The sequence below is a fragment of the Uloborus diversus genome, chromosome 4, assembly GCF_026930045.1.
Source record: "Uloborus diversus isolate 005 chromosome 4, Udiv.v.3.1, whole genome shotgun sequence".
In the NCBI taxonomy this organism is placed as follows: Eukaryota; Metazoa; Arthropoda; class Arachnida; order Araneae; family Uloboridae; genus Uloborus; species Uloborus diversus.
The window spans coordinates 132968442-132986335 of record NC_072734.1 but is presented as its reverse complement, the minus strand read 5'-3'; the positions used below and the strand labels follow the sequence as shown (position 1 = coordinate 132986335).

Sequence of the window (17894 nt, the reverse complement as noted above, 5' to 3'; positions counted from 1 at the left end):
ATTAATCTTTTGAGTGTTGAAAAATTTCCTTGTAATTATGCTATCAGCGCGGAGTAAAATGCGCATACTGGAAAATAATAGAAGCATCTATTTTCAATATACGCATGTACTCCAGTTTTTACACAATATGTAATTTTTAACAAGACAAATATTTTTAAGGTCACTTACTACAAGAGAAATTTTCTGCACAATTTCATTAATTCTTTATTTACATATAGCACAAATGAAGTTGCAAGGTTAAATTCCGTTGATTTTTTTTATTCTGTAAACCTCACACTGACAAACTTTCACCCACGAAAATTTTTTATAGTAATTTTTCATACTTCCTGTGGCATTTTTAGGTTGCTAGCCACTCTTTACTTTTTTGACAATAAAGCTTGAATGGACTTGAATGGTAAAGAAATACTAAACATGAAAACAGTTTTAGACACTCGCATATGGTCCATGTTATATTTTCATCAAGTTTGGTCAATCTTTCTGATACAACATTTCTGAGGAAATGAACGCTTTCAAATTCTTTCATCAGCATACATTGTATACATAAGTAGAGCTTTTTCAGGAAGGCTTCAGGGCTATCCATTCTCAATGGAAGCGCTAAAATCAGCACTCCGCAATGACAAAAAATTACTTAAATGTAAAATTTGTGCAAAAGTATGCAAATATTTTCATGCTAAGCGTATCGAATGTGCGAGAGAAAGATGTGTAAAAAAGAGTAGAATTTGCTTTAAACCGCTTGAGCATAAAACTTCATTAGAAACAGACATGTTAAAACTCCGCCATTACAAGATTTTTTTCGCAACCCCTCGGAAAACCTCACGGGTTCGCACCACCGGTTGGGAACCGCTGCTCTAGTGGAAAGCACTGTTTCAAGCATAGGTGTTAAGGTTCAAAATTTTCAAAGAATTATATTTTTCCAAGAATTTGAATTATAGTATAGTGTTAACTGACATTTATGATTAGAAAGTACTTAAAGAAATCCTGTAAAAGGTTTTAATGTTTCCTTTTTTGTTTAAATGTATTATTTTAGTATTTAAAAAATCTGTCATCAAGCATTGCTCAAATTTTCAATATAATCCTTTAGGTGGTGATCTCCACTATCATCTTTCTCAGCATGGAGTCTTCACGGAACAGGATATGAGGTTCTATGCAGCTGAAGTGATATTAGGTCTTGAACACATGCATAAGCGTTTTGTGGTTTACCGTGATCTTAAGGTTAGTACAGTTCTTTTCCTCTGCTCTGTTCAGTGAAGATAGTCTGACGAGGCTACATACTAGGTGATGTGGGTTATATCCTTCACCCCTTTCTGTCCCTGAAAATTTTGTTTTCACTATTTCACTTACAAGATTATTTAGAATATTCACTTTTAAGATATTCACTTTTAACTCTCTCCTTTTCTTTTTCTTCCTAAGATATAAATGAGCATTGCACTGCAAAAAATTGGCACTGCAATGAATAGGCACTAAAATGTGCATAAAAAATTTAAAGAATAGTGTATCATAACAGCGAATAATTTATTGTGAAAATGTATTTTATAGCCGTAAAATATAGTGTATGTGAACAAAATTCTGGTATTCGGTTCTGAATTATGAATCTGAGCCATTGGTTGGTTACCACTGGATTAAGATATAAAAATTATGTTCATCTCTTTTATTGAGCCACCAAATGTTTTGAATATTGTCGAAGAAACTTGAATCTTTCCAGGTGTTTTAAATGATATCCACAGTTTTTCTTACTTCCATGTTAAAATTATTTTGTTTTTAGTTGTTTTGTCCCTCATTTTGTTTCCATTCAAAAAGTTATAATTTTCAAATGTAATTTTTTTCCTTTGATGTTTTCTTTTTCTTTCTTTCTTTCCTCTTTTTATTTATAAATCTGTGTCACAAATATGTATGCTTTAAAAAAACAAAAAAGAAAATTCAAAAAATTTGGCAACATTAAAATCTGTCTCTGATCGCGTAAAAATACTAAAAGTTTTTTTTTTTAAAAATGATATGAATCAAATGTAGGATTCATGAAATACTTCATTCTGATTTTTTGCTTACTATTTTCCATTGGTAAAATATCTATACAAAAATGTGTTTGATAGTTACATAGATTTAGTCCTGAAATTCTTATCTGCTATCCCTAAAATTTAGCTGTCCATGAGTTTCAATGCTCTTAAAACTGTAATATCTTGAAAAGGACTTTTGTTGATTTGTGATTTTTTTTTCAGCCTGCAAATATTTTACTTGACGAACACGGACATGTCCGCATCTCTGACTTAGGTCTTGCTTGTGATTTTTCAAAAAAGAAACCACATGCTAGTGTGTAAGTATATTATTTGAAAAAAATTCCCTAACCCCACCTCCATTCTTTTTGTACATTTTTTAACAAAAAATAATAAATTAAGTCAGATATATGATGAATTTTTTGTAGGAAATACTTCACTACACTTTAAAGGCATTGTCATTTTCAATGATAACATGTGTCTTATAAGATCCTCTAATGTTATTACCAGTATACAATATTTTATTATATGTAGATACATATTTTAATTTTCCTCAGAAAAGATGTATGCAATTCCTATAGTTTTCTCACTGTATGTACAGTAAAACCTCTCCTAATGGACACCCTTTTTATGCGGACAATTTTTAATTCCCGATTCGAAGGCAAATAACATTATTAAACCCCTGTCCTGCAGACACCCCTCTATTGCGGACAAAAAAATTTGTCTCATTAATGTCCGCATTAGAGGAGTTTTACTGTATTAACCCTTATGAAAATGGTCTATAGAATTCTATAAAAAAATTCTTTAGAAATACCTATATAGAGTCTTATAGAATTATGGCCCAATTTTCTATAGGCCGTTTTCTATAGAATTCTATAGCGAAAAATTCTATAGGTTTCTATAAAATTAGTTCTATAGAATTCTATATACTTCTTATGGAATTCTATAGAGCTATTTTTATAGAATTCTATAGAACTGCCCTATAGAAAATTGGGCCATAATTCTATAAAACTCTATACAGATATTTCTTATAGAGCCTCTATAGATCTTCTTATAGAGCCTATATAGATCTTCTTATAGAGCCTATATAGATCTTCCTATACAGCCTCTAGATCCTATTAAGAGTCTCATAAAACACAATGACAATGCTTTACATAATTAATATACGTTTGACAAAACTAAATTATGCCTAAAAATATTAGGTGCAGCAATTTATTACAACGATTACACATTATTGTTAGATAAAGACACTTTCATAACACTAGACAGTGGTGCTATTTGGGAGTGCTAATTAAATATTAAAACCCCTATCAATATAAAAAACAATGTTAACGTCCAAACTTTCGGTTATTGTTACTTACATATAAATTTATAACGCAAAAATCACTAGTAAATTAATGTCATTACTCAGTCATGAGCTTTATTTATTTAGTAAAATCAAATGCTCTATTTCCGATGCATAATGAAGTTCATTCTGGATTTAAAATTCAAGTTTTGATTTATAACTACTATTTATAAGTTTTTTCATTCCCAATTTGTTTAATATAACAATAAAAATATAAATATAACAAAACAACACAAAAATAATACATACTTTTTTACGAATTCAGCAAGGTTCAGCCATTTTCATCGCAAAACGCTTAGAGGATCGCACGTGCAAGATGGACGCTATCGCCGGCAGAAAAAGGAAAACAGACCGGCGCATGCGCAAAGAGATTGAGAGAAATACTGCTGGCAAACTCTCGAGACAAAATACGGAGTTGCATCTTGGAATTTTGATTTAAACCTTGACAAGAATTTTTACGAATTCTCACATTTTTAGCATTAATTTCAATGTTTAGAAGTTTTATTATTACTATAAAATAACCTAAACATTGTAAATAATAAATAATTTTTAATCTTTTATGAGTATATTTTTTTTAATTTAATTATGTTTGATTTTTTTCATCGAACTATGACAAAATGCAACAGTATTATTATTAAAGACCATACTACAATCCGCCGTTGTAATAAAAAATATGACCTTAACAACTAATTAATTGTTAAAACAATTATTCTTAAAATTAAATAGATTAATTAGGAATTAAACCATTTCATTTTAGGGATTAAACTTCCTAATTAATTAGGGCTTTTTAGCCTTTCCAAACTGGAAGTATTATATAAACACTAATGAAAACTATAATTGTAAACAAAATGAACGAATTCTCAACTTTTTAGAAAATTCTACTGTAAGGGAAGTTTTCTGATCAAATTCTATAGAATTTTATAGAATTTATTATGTATAGAAACCTTATGCTCAAATTCTATAGCAGTTTCTATAGAACTTTATAGAATAAATTCTCTATAGAAACTTCATTTTCAAGTTCTATATGGATATCTATAGAATTATATAGAAATAATTTCTATAGGAAATTTCTTATAGACTTCTATATAATTTTCTATAGAATTCTATTAAGCTCTATCAACCATTTTTGTAAGGGAAGTTAGCCACGAAATTCAGTCAGGTATGCATTTAAGTGTTTCATCCTTCCGAAATAAGATAGTTCTATAAGTTGTACTAGTTAATAATAATGGAGCACACAAGGGCTCAGTTCAACCCCCTTCCCCCTCCCAATCACTCTTGGATTCCTTATTTTTTCTTCGATTGATTATAATTGTATGTATGTAGGTTCTGAAACTATTCCAAACAAAGGTAGCAATAATTTACATTCTAAATATGCTTGAAAAAAATTCTTTTATCTTTTTCTTACTTTTCGAAACTGTTGCATGCGGACATAAAACAAACTTTTAGTCTCAGATTTAAACTATTCATTTACTTCTTATTGTACTCTGTAGTGTATTCTTCTGTGAATTGTTTATCTTTCCATCCTATTTTGTTATAAGACTAGGTCAAAAGTGAATAACTCTTGCATTAATGTTGAGTTGAAACTGATATTAAAACTAAATTATTTGTCCTGAAGTTTGAACATTAATTGTCCTGTCATCATGTTTTTAGCTTTGTAATTACAGACTAAAATGAGATTTTTCTTCTATGAGTTGGTGCTTCTATAATAATGAATTCGCTTTGCTATTTTAATTTTTGAATAATGAGAAAAGTAATTCATAAAATCTTCTTTTCTAATAATTTAATTAGGCACTTGTTATTAATGATCTATTTTATTAATGCTAATTATTTAATCAGTAATTTATTTTTTACTGCTTTTTGTACCGACAATTGACAAAATCAAATAAATATGCTTGGCAGCGTATTAAGGTATGATACAAGAATGGGACTTTGGAGCCTGGACCACTCCTTTGAAAAATTCCAGTGCCCCATTAGTTAAGAATCACCATGTTGGATGTATCAACCTTTTGTATGGGCTGTCAAGGCTTTCTTTTGAAATTTTTAATCAAAAATTGATTCTTAGAAATATCCTGATACTCTACTGTTCTCTTTTCCTCTGAAAATGCTTATTGACTGTTGGATTATGATTGATGAAAATCTAACTGGCATGGACAATGAACCAAAAGCACAGGCATTGGCAATGAACCAAAAACACAAGGCTCTTTTTTCAATTTTCAAAAGAAATTCTACGTAGCATTTTTGGGGGAGTGGAAATAAATGGAGTATGGAGGAAAAAGTATAACTTTTCGAGCTGTACAGATGCTATAAAGATACGGACGTAGTAAAATAAACTAAATTGCAAAGTGAGATGGGCAGGTCATGTAATTCGCATGTCCTCTGAGTCCATCCCACTTAAAATCCTAAATGCAAGACCAACCTGCAAACGTCCAAAAGGAAGACCAAAAATTCGATGGCTAGATTGCTTGGAAAGTGACTTCAAAACTATTTAACCCCAAAATTGGAGAATTCAAGCGAAAAATAGGTCCAACTGGAAGAAACTTATGGAGAAGGCCAGGACTCGAATGGGTTGCCGAGCCAATGATGATGAAAATCTAACTTCCGCCATTCAAAAGATTTCCAATTTTTGAAAGGATTTTGCTGATTGTTTCCCTTTTTTTCTGTAAAATGATGTCGTTTTTACGGGCATAAAAGAAACTTTTGAGAAAATCTGAGAAATCATCTTTGTGCCCCAGTTTCCTCGTTGGTTCTTCCTATTGCATCTAATAGTAAAATGTAAAAGGAGTTAATTGTTGGGTCTAATAAGGGCATTTTCCTGACTGGGTTAAGGAATAATTTTGATTTTTTTCAAAAGTTACCCCCATATGTAATAAGCTGGCCTTCCCCTTGAATTTTAAAATAATGTTTCTGTAATAAATTTTACATAATGGACTTTTAAAAAAAAAGAAAAACTTAAATAAAAAAAAACATTTTTTCCCCTGTTTAATTGGAATGAAGGCAAACAAACATTTCCTTAATTAGAAAGTTTTACTTAATTAGCATTTACAGTAGCCGAAAAACACCTTTTACTCAACACAAATCATTTATTTTATTATATATCTATGTAAGTGCAGGGTTTGAAAAAAAAGTGTCTAAAAACAAAGCAACATTTTGAACCAGTGTCTCTATCACCTTTCCTTTAAGAGCACCCTATCCATTTTTGCTTCTGGAAAGATCTTGTCTAGAGTTTTCATTAACTTTTTGAAAAAGTATTTTGATTGTTTTCTCTCTTTTTTTTGTACCTTTCTTACTTTCAGATTTTTATATTTTTCTTATAAAACATTTTGGAAAATTATTGTGTGAGATGAGTTTCTGCTTATAAAACTGAGCATGAGGTATTATTTTTCAATTTAAACGTTGGTATAGAATTGTGTATTATATTGTAAAGAGTATAATTTGCTAATTGATTTATATATTAAATTTTTGTAGGGGAACACATGGTTATATGGCACCTGAAGTATTATCAAAGGGAACTGCTTATGACTCAAGTGCAGATTGGTTTTCCTTAGGTTGTATGTTGTACAAGCTACTTAAAGGGTATGTATTATTTTAGTTTAAGCTTTAAATCTCACTGGTGAGCTAGGTAAACTGTCAGAAGAAAATACAGCTGTCCATAGCTTTTTAAACACAAGTATGAAATCAGCATATGAGACTGGCTATTTACAATCATTATATAACAATTTCAGGATATTTTTGATAAAAGTTGCAATTAAGTAATTATATTAAAGCTGCATCTAGAAATAGTTGTAAAAGTCATTTATTGTGAATTGCCCTCAAAAACCAAGTAATCAGGTCCATTATGTGATATTCATTATGTTTGTAATTTTGTTTGAGTAAGTAATATTTTCCATAGTAATTTTAAAAAATTAGCTCATTGCTTCGTTTTTTCTGGGTTTGAGGGCATTTTTTTACAGCTTCTGACAGGGTTGTACCACACTAAGGGGAGAGCATCCTCCATTTTTTCTCATTTTTACTCAACCATTTTACTTTCTTATTTACAGTAAATCTCATGTTCAGATCTCTCTCTCTGTTAGTGGCCCCCATCTTTTTCTACACAACTGATTTCTAAGTATGTTGTGTATTTAATATGTGTGAATCACATTGAATTTTTTGAATTTTGTTTTCTGGATTTTACAAGACCTTAATCTTATGGGCAACTTATATCTTATCAGTAACTATTCAGTTAAACCTGTCTATCTTGAATGTTGAAGGTTCAGAAAAAAAAAAAAAAAAATCAAGAAAGGCAGGTTTCAAGATATGGAAGAGATTTTGATTTTTGCATTTAAATCTAGAGACTGTGAGTTGTTTAAGCAATGCATAAACTTTCATCGAACTGAATAAAAATATAATACACAAAAAATTAAATAAATTAATTAATTAAATATTTAATAATGATTTCATGCCAATCATAATACATACCTCAATGAAAAAAATCTGTCAACAAAGCTTGATGATTGAGTTTTTGTTTCATCTACATTTCTTTTAAATTTCGCAATCGCTGTTAATTCTGCTTTTGATTCTTCCTTCTACTGCCCGCCCCCTACTCTTTTACTCATTCTTTTTTGCTTTGCAGGAGAAATAATGGCACCACGCGTCCAATTTGTAAACTTAAAGTGACACGTTTCAGCTCTCCCTCCCCTTGTAGTATTGTGAGTCAGTTAGTGTTTGCACCTTGCATTCGCTCTCTCCCATCCCTCCCCTTCTCCTTGACTGAGGCTGGTATTGTCCTCCATTATTTCTTATTTTAGGGCTAATCTTTTACCTACTTTCGTTCTTTCAACAGTGAAAAGAAAACAAGGTACTTCAAATTTCCATAGCAACGAATTACTTCAAGAAAAATAGGTTTTACGTAATGTGAAGTATTTGAGAAAAGCAGGGGGAAAAGAATGATAAATTAAATGAGATAGCTTGGAAATTAAATCTTGAGCTTTATCTTAAAAGTTTGGATTTACAAATACAAATACAAAAGTGACGACCAGCAACAGGCTCTGGGCCCAGCTAGACTGGTCCTGGTCAATATCCCCAGTGAAGATCAATGGCCCTCTTAAAACTATCTACTCCCTTGCTCATTACCACCTCTTCTGGTAAACTGTTCCAAGGTTCCACTACCCTGCTAAAATAATAATTTTTCCTAACATCCATGTTAGTCTGAGATTTAAATAGCTTAAAACAATGACCCCTTGTCCTGTTTTCAGTGCTAAACTTCAGCCCCGTAACATCTTTCATTTTAATAAATTTAAACAACTGAATCATGTCCCCTCGATCTCTTCTTTGCTCAAGACTGTACATTTTTAGCCTTCCAAGCCTGGAATCATAGTCTAAATGAGAAAGTCCGTTTATTAGCCTTGTAGCCCGCCTTTGAACCCTTTCCAATACATTAATGTCTTTCTTAAGATAAGGAGACCAAAACTGAACAGCATACTCCAAATGAGGTCTTACCAAACTTCTATATAAGGGCAGAAGAACTTCTTTAGATTTGTTTGAAATAGATCTATTGACAAACCCAAGCATCTTATTGGCCTTGTTACTAGCAATGCTGCGCTGTTAGCTAAACTTTAAATCCTGACTTATTAAGACCCCCAGATCAGTAACTTTGTCTGCCTGACTAATAACTGAACCTTGCAAATAATAACTTGTACACTTATTTCCATGCCGTAAATGTAGCACTTGACATTTTCCAACATTAACAGCCACACCCCATTTATCAGCCTACTCCGTAATATGATCTAGATCTTCTTGCAGCTGTTTTGCTTGTTCTTCATTTTCTACAGTCCCCATAACTTTGACATCATCAGCAAAACAATTCATGTTCCCAGAAATATTTTTGTGAATATCGTTCATAAAAACAATGAACAAAACAGGCCCTAACACTGATCCTTGAGGAACCCCGCTTAAAACCTCACTCCAATTAGAATAATTTCCCCTTACAACTACCCTTTGTTTCCTTCCGGTCAGCCAGTTTTTTACCCAAGTGAAAGTTTTCCCTCCTATTCCTATATCAGCTAATTTGCTAAGTAGAGCAACATGCGGTACCTTATCGAAAGCTTTTTGAAAATCAATGTAAACAACATCTACAGGCTTCTTATTGTCCAAAGGCATGGTAACTTTGTCATAGAAATGTAATAAATTAGTTGCACAAGATTTACCTTTCCTGAAACCGTACTGAAAACTAGTCAATAGATTATTAGTCTCTAGAAAATTTACTATCTTAATTTTTATCAATGTTTCAAAAATTTTGCAAACCACCGAAGTTAGACTCACAGGTCTATAATTTCCCGCACTCCCTTTAGACCATTTCTTGAAGAGCCGTGTAATGTTAGCCAGCTTCCAGTCCTCTGGCACTGTCCCCGAATTATAAGAAGCATTGAAAATATTTACGATTACATCTGCTAATTCCTCCGCACATTCAAGTAAAATTTTTGGATAAATATTATCAGGTCCCGGAGCCTTTATCTCTTTAATTTTTTTCAAATGAAGTAAAACGTCATCCCTGGAAAATACAAAGTCCTCAAGCTGTACTATAGCTTGTGTCTTGTTGGTGTCAACTGTTGAGATACAGTTATTGTTAAAAACACTCGAAAAAAGTTATTAAGAACATTAGCAATATCACTATCGTCCTGAATTAAAATTCCGTGCTCATCAACCAGTGGCCCAATATGACTATTCCGAACTTTCCCCGAATTAGCGTATGCAAAAAACCTCTTCGGATTCCTGTTTATGTTATCTGCGAGTCTTTGCTCCAACTCTCTTTTCTGAATCCGTACCAAATACTTAAATTTACGCCTTGCCTTACAATATTGGAGCCCATCTGCACTGCGACCAGTTTCTCTAAACCTATGAAAAGCAGCTTGCTTGTAATTTAGAGCGTCTTTAGTTTCCCTGGAGAACTACACTGGCCAAACTGTACATAATTGACAAACATTAATTGTACATAATTAACAAAATTGTAAAATTTGTACATAATCTACATCATTTCTTTGATTTTCTTATTAAAATAAAAGTATTTTCAGTACAAAAACCCTGAATTGATTTAATATATGTGAGTAAGTTGCTACTTTTTTTTAACTTTCCCAACAGAATTGAATTGAATATTGTGAACCATTTTTATGATTTGCAATTGACTTTCAAAGTTAGGCCTAGTGACTAAGATCATTTTGTTTGCTTATTTTTCAACTTTCTTCTTTTTAGCTACAATTTATTGAAAAAAATGTTTAAATCATATACCCTCTGAAAGGTAACGAAATTCTCTTTATTTTAAGACCTGGAGTATGTGTTTTGCATAACACTTTTACTAAAATACTGTTGAATCCTCTTAATACGACCATGATTGTTACAAAATCAAAACTAAACTGACAATTTTATTCATAAAGTTTAGTTTGCAGTTTAATTACATTAAAAATATCAACCTTGATACATGCATTACAGGGAAGGTTTTGGCTGAGATGAACAAAGGGTTTCCAACCCCTTCACTGAAAAAATTTCAAGATTGAATAATGTAATTTTCTTTTTCAGAAATAATTCATCGTTTTTTGAGGTTGTAAAAAATTCATTACGTATTGAGAAGCAAATGTTGAATCTTTTGTATTCAGACTTATATATTCATTAAGGTTTTTGTTCAGAAACATGACTTTGTTTCGCTAAAACTAATAGATGTTTATATCCTAATGCTAAACCAAAACCACAGTTAGGAGTTTAAGTATTGAAATTATGTACTTCAAATTACTCATGAGTTGATCATCATTAACTATATACTGCATTGAAATATTAGAGCAGTACTTAATTTCTGCGTATATATTTTCACATGGTGATAAAGTGAAAAAATAACGATATGATAATTTGTAAAATTAAGTGCTTGATGTGACAGTGTAGAATGTATAACTGTACATTTTTTATTTTCTTTTTAGTCACAGCCCATTCAGGCAGCACAAAACAAAAGATAAGCATGAAATTGATAGGATGACACTGACGATGGTATGTTGCTTCTGTACTAAATATTTAAGGTTCTATCTCTTTTTTAAAACAGGGTGGCGACAGATCAGGGAAATCAGGGAGATCAGGGAAAAGTCAGGGAACTTTATTAATCAGGGAAAAGTCAGGGAAATATCAGGGAATTGTGAAAAAATAACAAAAAATCAGGGAAAATTGATTTTATGAAGAAAAAAAAATTTTTTTTCTTTACAAAATTAAGTACTCTAATTCTCTACGCGTTTTCCGCCAATTATCTGTTCCAAAAAAAAAAAAAAAAGGAAAATTAATGAGGTGCTATTATACACTGCTGCATACTTGTGTATCTTTTTTCCTCAATGTCAAAGTATTGAATCTTACTTACTCCCCACAGGATAAACATCCTAAGATTGCTTCTGTGTTTGTTATGTTGTTTATTTTACCTAGTTTGAAATTTCCTTTTATGTTTTCAATGCTACGTAAAATAAACAACCATACAGGCAAAGAGAAAGCCTTCATTAATGCCTTAGCTCCTTTGCCTTTATTCCGTTGTCTTGAAGTAATTAGCATACTGTAATCACAATTTCAAGAAGAAATCTTAGGTTTTTGAATTAATACTATAAAAGCTTAAAAGTTATTACTTCTTCGCGTTTTTAATTTAATTGCTAAAATTGAACTTTCAATTAAAAAAACTTTGTTTTTTGCCGTTATACTATTTGTTGTCTCCGCAGATTATAAAGATTTTCTTTTCTTCAGACGTAAGAGTGATTCTTTTATTTTATAACTAAGTTGTATTCTTCTTATATTTTGAAATTAACTAATTGCTTTTATATTTCTTTTTTTTTCTTGCATATCAAAGTTGTTTGTTACTAAAGCAATCTAAGATTTTTTTCCGTTACATACTGAAATCATTTGAAATAGAGTTAACTTGTGTACTTAAGTAAATATCTTTATTTTTTTATTGTTAAAATGCTGTATTCATTCATTAAAATCTATGTTCTTGATTAGAGAAAAGCTCCCTATGAATGGATGTCAAATGATTTCATCTTTTTTGCATAAATATGTCAATTAGTTATATAAGAATAACTACATTACTTCTATTCTTTCACTATTACTTCTTATTCTTGCAACAATTATTATACTGTTTGAAAATTTAGTTAAAAATAATTTCAATTACTTTTTAGTTCTATCATAAATACGCATATGTTTTTAAGAGTGATTTTAATAGTTTCTTAAAATTCTTATGCTAAGTGGTTTCTGGCAGTAAAGTTTTTTTTTTTTTTAAATTTTCTAGTCTTTCCATTGTAGAAAAATTTAATATACTATTTTGTAGGTTTTTTCCCCCCAAAAAATGACTTTATATATATATATTTTTTAACCATTTTATTAAAAAAGTAGCATCTTTTAAAAATATATCATTAGTTCAACAACTTTACACAACTTAAAACGTTTAAAATACTGCATTTTATACAAACATACAATGGATTTCAAGTAGAGCAAAGAAAGAAAACCATTATCATTGGTAACGTAAATCAGGGAAATTTGGTGAACTTAATCAGGGAAATCAGGGAAAAGTCAGGGAACTTTTTTTCACAGTTCCTGTCGCCACCCTGTAAATACAAAATTCAAATTGCTAATTTGTAGCTTTTTTGTTACTCACTTTGTATGCTTTTAAGCTAAGGAAAACAATATTACCATTCATATTCTGATACATTAAATTTTATGTAGTATGACTACTCATTTTTAATTCATTAAATTTCTCAAGGCCAACCTCCCTCCGACCGCAGAATTTTGCTCTCAATCCCGCAATTTTTTTTCCATTCAAGTGTTTTCCAGCTTTTGCCGCTCATAAAATGGTTATTTTTGCAAGCATCTTCTGAAGTTTGAATCTTCTTCTTTGTATATCCGCAAGAAGGGCAAGAAAAACTGTATGTCTCATATGACCAACGATGGATTTACCATTTAAGAACACAATAAGAATAGAGTATATTTTTCTGACAATGACTTGGTATTCTCATTCAAGGTTTCAGTTTTCATACGTTCATCAAATGAAAAAATGCGAAAAACTTGATAAGAGTTTTCGAAAACCGTCACTAAAATTTAAAACTCAGTAAATTATGCTTTAGAAAAAATAGAGGAAGTGTATTTCATATACCAAAACCCGCTGGAGTAGCCTGAATGCAATGTTGCAGCACTTCTGTAAGCTTTACTTTAGTAATGCACTCAAAACCTTTAAGTTACAAAAAGTGCACTGCAAAGAAGAAAGCAATGAAAAATCTGACATTATTTATATATTCTGCATGACTTTAAAAGGAGCGACAGGAACTTGTATGAAGCACAGGATGACTCGCATGACAGTGCAGTAAGTTAAGCTGCTCATATTTTTGAAATCCTCTTTAAAGTGAGAGGTAAAATTAGCTATAAATAAGTTATTCCAACACTTTTGCTGTGAGCACGACTTTGTGAAATAAAGCAGTATTCACCCCTTGTTGTAATGAATCAAATTCACTGATACTATGACCAACGTTAGGTTCAGGGCCGGATTTAAGGGAGGGCAGGCGGGGCTACTGCCCCTGAGCCTCCACAACAAAGGGGCCCCCACAATAAAATTTTTACAAAATATCCTAATTTCCACGGGTCGAAAAAATCAGATATATACATATGTATCAAAATATTCGGATATATATCAAAGTATCGGATATTTTCGAAAATATGATGATCTTTTCGAACCCTGATTAGGGACCTCCACTCCTTCGTTGTCCCGGAGCCAACCACTTTCAAATCCGGCCCTGGTTAGGTAGCAACAAGGGCAAGCATCAATGCAAGTTAAATTGGGTACAGGCAAAACACATATGCAACTGACATTGGTTTTGTCCGAAATTTGCTGTTCTTGAGCAAAAACCCAGCGTAAGAAAAGAAAAATCTATTTCAGAAGATAATGAAGTTAATACGGATCGTTTTCTAAATATCCACAAATGTTTGATTTTAGTAAAACCAATTTTAGTGGAGCCGCAGCGCATGTTTTCATCACGTGCGTTATTTTTAGGGCAAAAATTATTTTCCATCCCATACGAATGGCACACTTTTGCTTACCAAACGATAATTGTTAATTAAGATCTGACTTTGTAGTGCTTTACAATTGTTGCACGCAATTCAAGAAGACTATTAATTCAAGTAATAAAAGCAACCCTTCCTAAAAAGCACAACTTTTTTCTATTTGACATAAAAATTTAATTTTTAGAAGAATAAAGTTAATCCCGCGGGATTGGCCCCTTACGATCCCGAAATCACGCAGGACTGAATTCGGCGCTGGATTGGAAACCCTATTTATGAGTACATGATTGAAACAAAAAACATTGTCTCACTAAAAATATTGTTTACTCACTGGGTATTGTTTTTCATACCTGCACAAAATGTTGAGTTTTTTGTGCAAATACTTAATTTTTGCATCTACTTACAGATGCTGGAGGATAATGGTCTGCTATCAGGTTTTCAGTATAGTTTTAAAAAGAGGAAAACCTGGGTTACTGATTTATCGCACCTCTATGATGAGGTTATGATGACTTAAGAAAGCAGATGAGCTTGTTTTAGAATAGGAGGGAAATCTTTAAATTGGGGTTGACATTGACTAATTAGGAGAAATCAAAGAATAGTTGTTAGGAGTTATTTTTTCTTAGTACACTGATATTTTAAGTGTGGTCTCACAAGGCTCAGTTTTAGGGCCATTGCTGTTTATTACTTTCATTAATAATAAACGCAAAAAAAAAAAAAAAAAAAAAAAAAAAAAAAAATTAGTAAGCCAAGTTATTCTAGTTTAATTTGAAATTATATCTCATCTTAATAAGATTTTTCTTAAAACATCTTTTAAATTGAAATGATAATGGTCTGCAACAATATTCATGCATTTTATTTATGCATTTATTTTCATTCATTTGCTCTTTTAATCGTTATGCATTTTCTTGACCATGAGAAGTTAATTTCATGTAGTGATTTTTGCAGCATTAAATTATCTGACCTTTTTCTCTCAGAATGTGGAATTGCCTGACAGTTTTAGCATTGAACTGAAAAATCTTTTGGAAGGTCTGCTTCAAAGGGATGTGGACAAAAGGCTTGGTTGTAAGGAGCAGGGGTAATTATTTAGTTCGTTTTTCTTTTTTTTCTCATAGAACAATTCGACTTTGAGCTACAGATTATTACGCTTGACTTTACAAAACTGTCGATATTTTGCATTTTATGTAATTGCAGTTATTCTTTATTGTAGAAACTTATTTTTTTACTAAATGGAAATATATAAAATTAGGTATTTCTGTATTAAATCATTAATATAGAATAAGCATAATATTATAGTAAGCAAAGAATAAGCTTAATATATAAACATATATTCTAAATATTAATATAGAATAAGCATAATAGCAGAAAATACAGATAATAGCTTATCTGTATTTTCTGCCAGATAAGCTGCTTTGGTGTTTGTGCCACACTATCTAGAATTGAATAGAAAGAAAATGTTTTCTTTCTTCATATTGGTTGCATAGGAATTTGAGTTCTTTTTTCCCCCTTAAAATAACTGAAGTGCATGCAATTATACCTATCAATGTAGTTTTAGTAACTTACACGTTGGAAACATTGTTTTAGTTCTAAAATAGTGGTGTAACTAACTAAAATAAAAATTGAATCATGAACTTGGAGAAACATGAAAAATTATGTAGAGACTTTACTTTCCCTGTAAACATCTGTTGATATGTAAAAGGCACAGCTTTATACTTTATTTCTTCTGCTTTTTTGATTATTTATCACTAGTAAAATTAGGGAACATACAATGCATGTAAAAGTTTAAGGTAACAGCAATTAAAAGAAAATCATTCTAATTTAGTTTAATATCAACACTTCAATAAAATTCTATTTGCTCTCCCCTACCTACAAAATGTTAAGGAAGTTAAACCGTGTACAAGTGCTAAAACTATATATAAATGAACTAACATTCCTATTATGGTATCCTAATTGAATTACAACTGTATTATTACTATAATTACTCGGAACGAAACAGAAAACAATATCACGCATGCTAAAATGTTTCATTCAATTTGTTATGCAATGATTCAGAGTTTCAATAATCCTTTGTGTGTCATAGACACATCATTTTCTTTCATTAAATATTTTTCAGCTTTTCTCAAAGTGCATTCAAATTAATTGAACCAATTTCTTTTTTTGTAGGGCTGATGAAGTAAAAGAGCACCCGTTTTTTGCGGGTCTCGACTGGCAGCTAGTTTACCTCCAGAAGTACCCTCCTCCCCATGTACCTCCCAGAGGAGAAGTCAATGCAGCTGATGCATTTGACATTGGTTCATTTGACGAAGAAGACACCAAAGGAATTAAGGTATAATATGTGCTACAACTGGTTTTTTTTTTTCAATTAAACACAACAAATTAGAATTTAGACTTAAATTTTCTATTGAAGAAAAAAATATATAATACATTGATTTAGCGATTTTTCAAGCAGTTTCCACAGTGCATAAAAGGCATGTATAATAAAATGGACTTTCATTTTATTGAATAGAACTAACATAAGACTGTATTTCATAAAAATTGTGATGAATTAACTTCAAAATTAAGATGCAATTTGATTTAAATTCTTGAATGGCCGGGGGGGGGGGGGGAATATCATAAAGGTGCATGTCTTGTAAGCAAAAAAAAAAAAAAAAGATGGGAAATAAAATTAAAAAAATAAGTAAAATTTTTGGAATATTTAACATTAACATACTGATGTTCATGAGATTGAATCCTTTTGTTAGCAAAACTTAATACTTGTTACATATTTATGGAAGTTGATGCTGGCAGAGTTTGACATTTTAAAGTTTTAGCATCATGATCAAATAGTTAATAACGTGTTACAAGTTGAGTGTATTAACATCCTTGGGCTCTGCTTCTTTCTTACCTACTGAAAGATTTTTCGTGCATTGTACCTATGTTTTATGGGATCTGCTTTATTTCTCTTGTTCTGCAGTGCCATTTTATAGGGGCCGTGGTGGCCTGATCAGTAAGGCATCAGCCTGGTGACCGGAGGGTTCCGGGTTTCGATCCTGGCCGGATCGAAGATCCACTGTTTTCATTAATGGTGACTGGGGGCAGGGCCGCGCCGTCCCTATGTGCAAGGTCGTGCGGCGCACGACGGCCCCAGAGCCAAAAAGGCGCCGAGCTCTACGAATCAATGCTCCAAATGAAAGAAAAAATCTCCAACCAAAAAAATATAATTGAACTGTTACATTTTTCTATTAAAGTACCTGTGAAATCATACTGCTCATTAAAACAAACAATCCTCCTTACTGCCTATCCATAAGGGGGGGGGGAGAATGTCTTGTATCTGAATATGCTATTCAGAAGCGCAATCTTTTACACTGAAAACACGTGATGCTAATTAATGCATACATCGGTATTTTTCTCCATATGTGGAGCCATGAATGTTATTTCGGTATGTCTATAATTTCACAAGATTGTGCATACGAAGCAGCGCAAGAAATTTGCCCATTTTTGTTCTTGCGGTGAACATGTTATAATTTGTGCAATAAGTCTTTTTGTGATTT

At 31.5% G+C, this 17894-nt stretch overlaps 2 protein-coding genes across 2 annotated transcripts in view; one reads left to right on the top strand and one right to left on the bottom strand.

The window, feature by feature from the left end:
• Positions 1-17894, bottom strand: part of LOC129221481 (uncharacterized) — a 317098-nt gene that overhangs the window by 206999 nt on the left and 92205 nt on the right. The window lies entirely within an intron of this gene.
• Positions 1-17894, top strand: part of LOC129221479 (G protein-coupled receptor kinase 1-like) — a 205165-nt gene that overhangs the window by 169525 nt on the left and 17746 nt on the right. Inside the window, exons 11-16 of the mRNA XM_054855959.1 lie at positions 1082-1212; positions 2214-2308; positions 6799-6906; positions 11274-11340; positions 15342-15442; positions 16528-16690. Coding sequence (XP_054711934.1) covers positions 1082-1212; positions 2214-2308; positions 6799-6906; positions 11274-11340; positions 15342-15442; positions 16528-16690 — 665 coding nt within the window. The remainder of the gene's footprint in view (positions 1-1081; positions 1213-2213; positions 2309-6798; positions 6907-11273; positions 11341-15341; positions 15443-16527; positions 16691-17894) is intronic.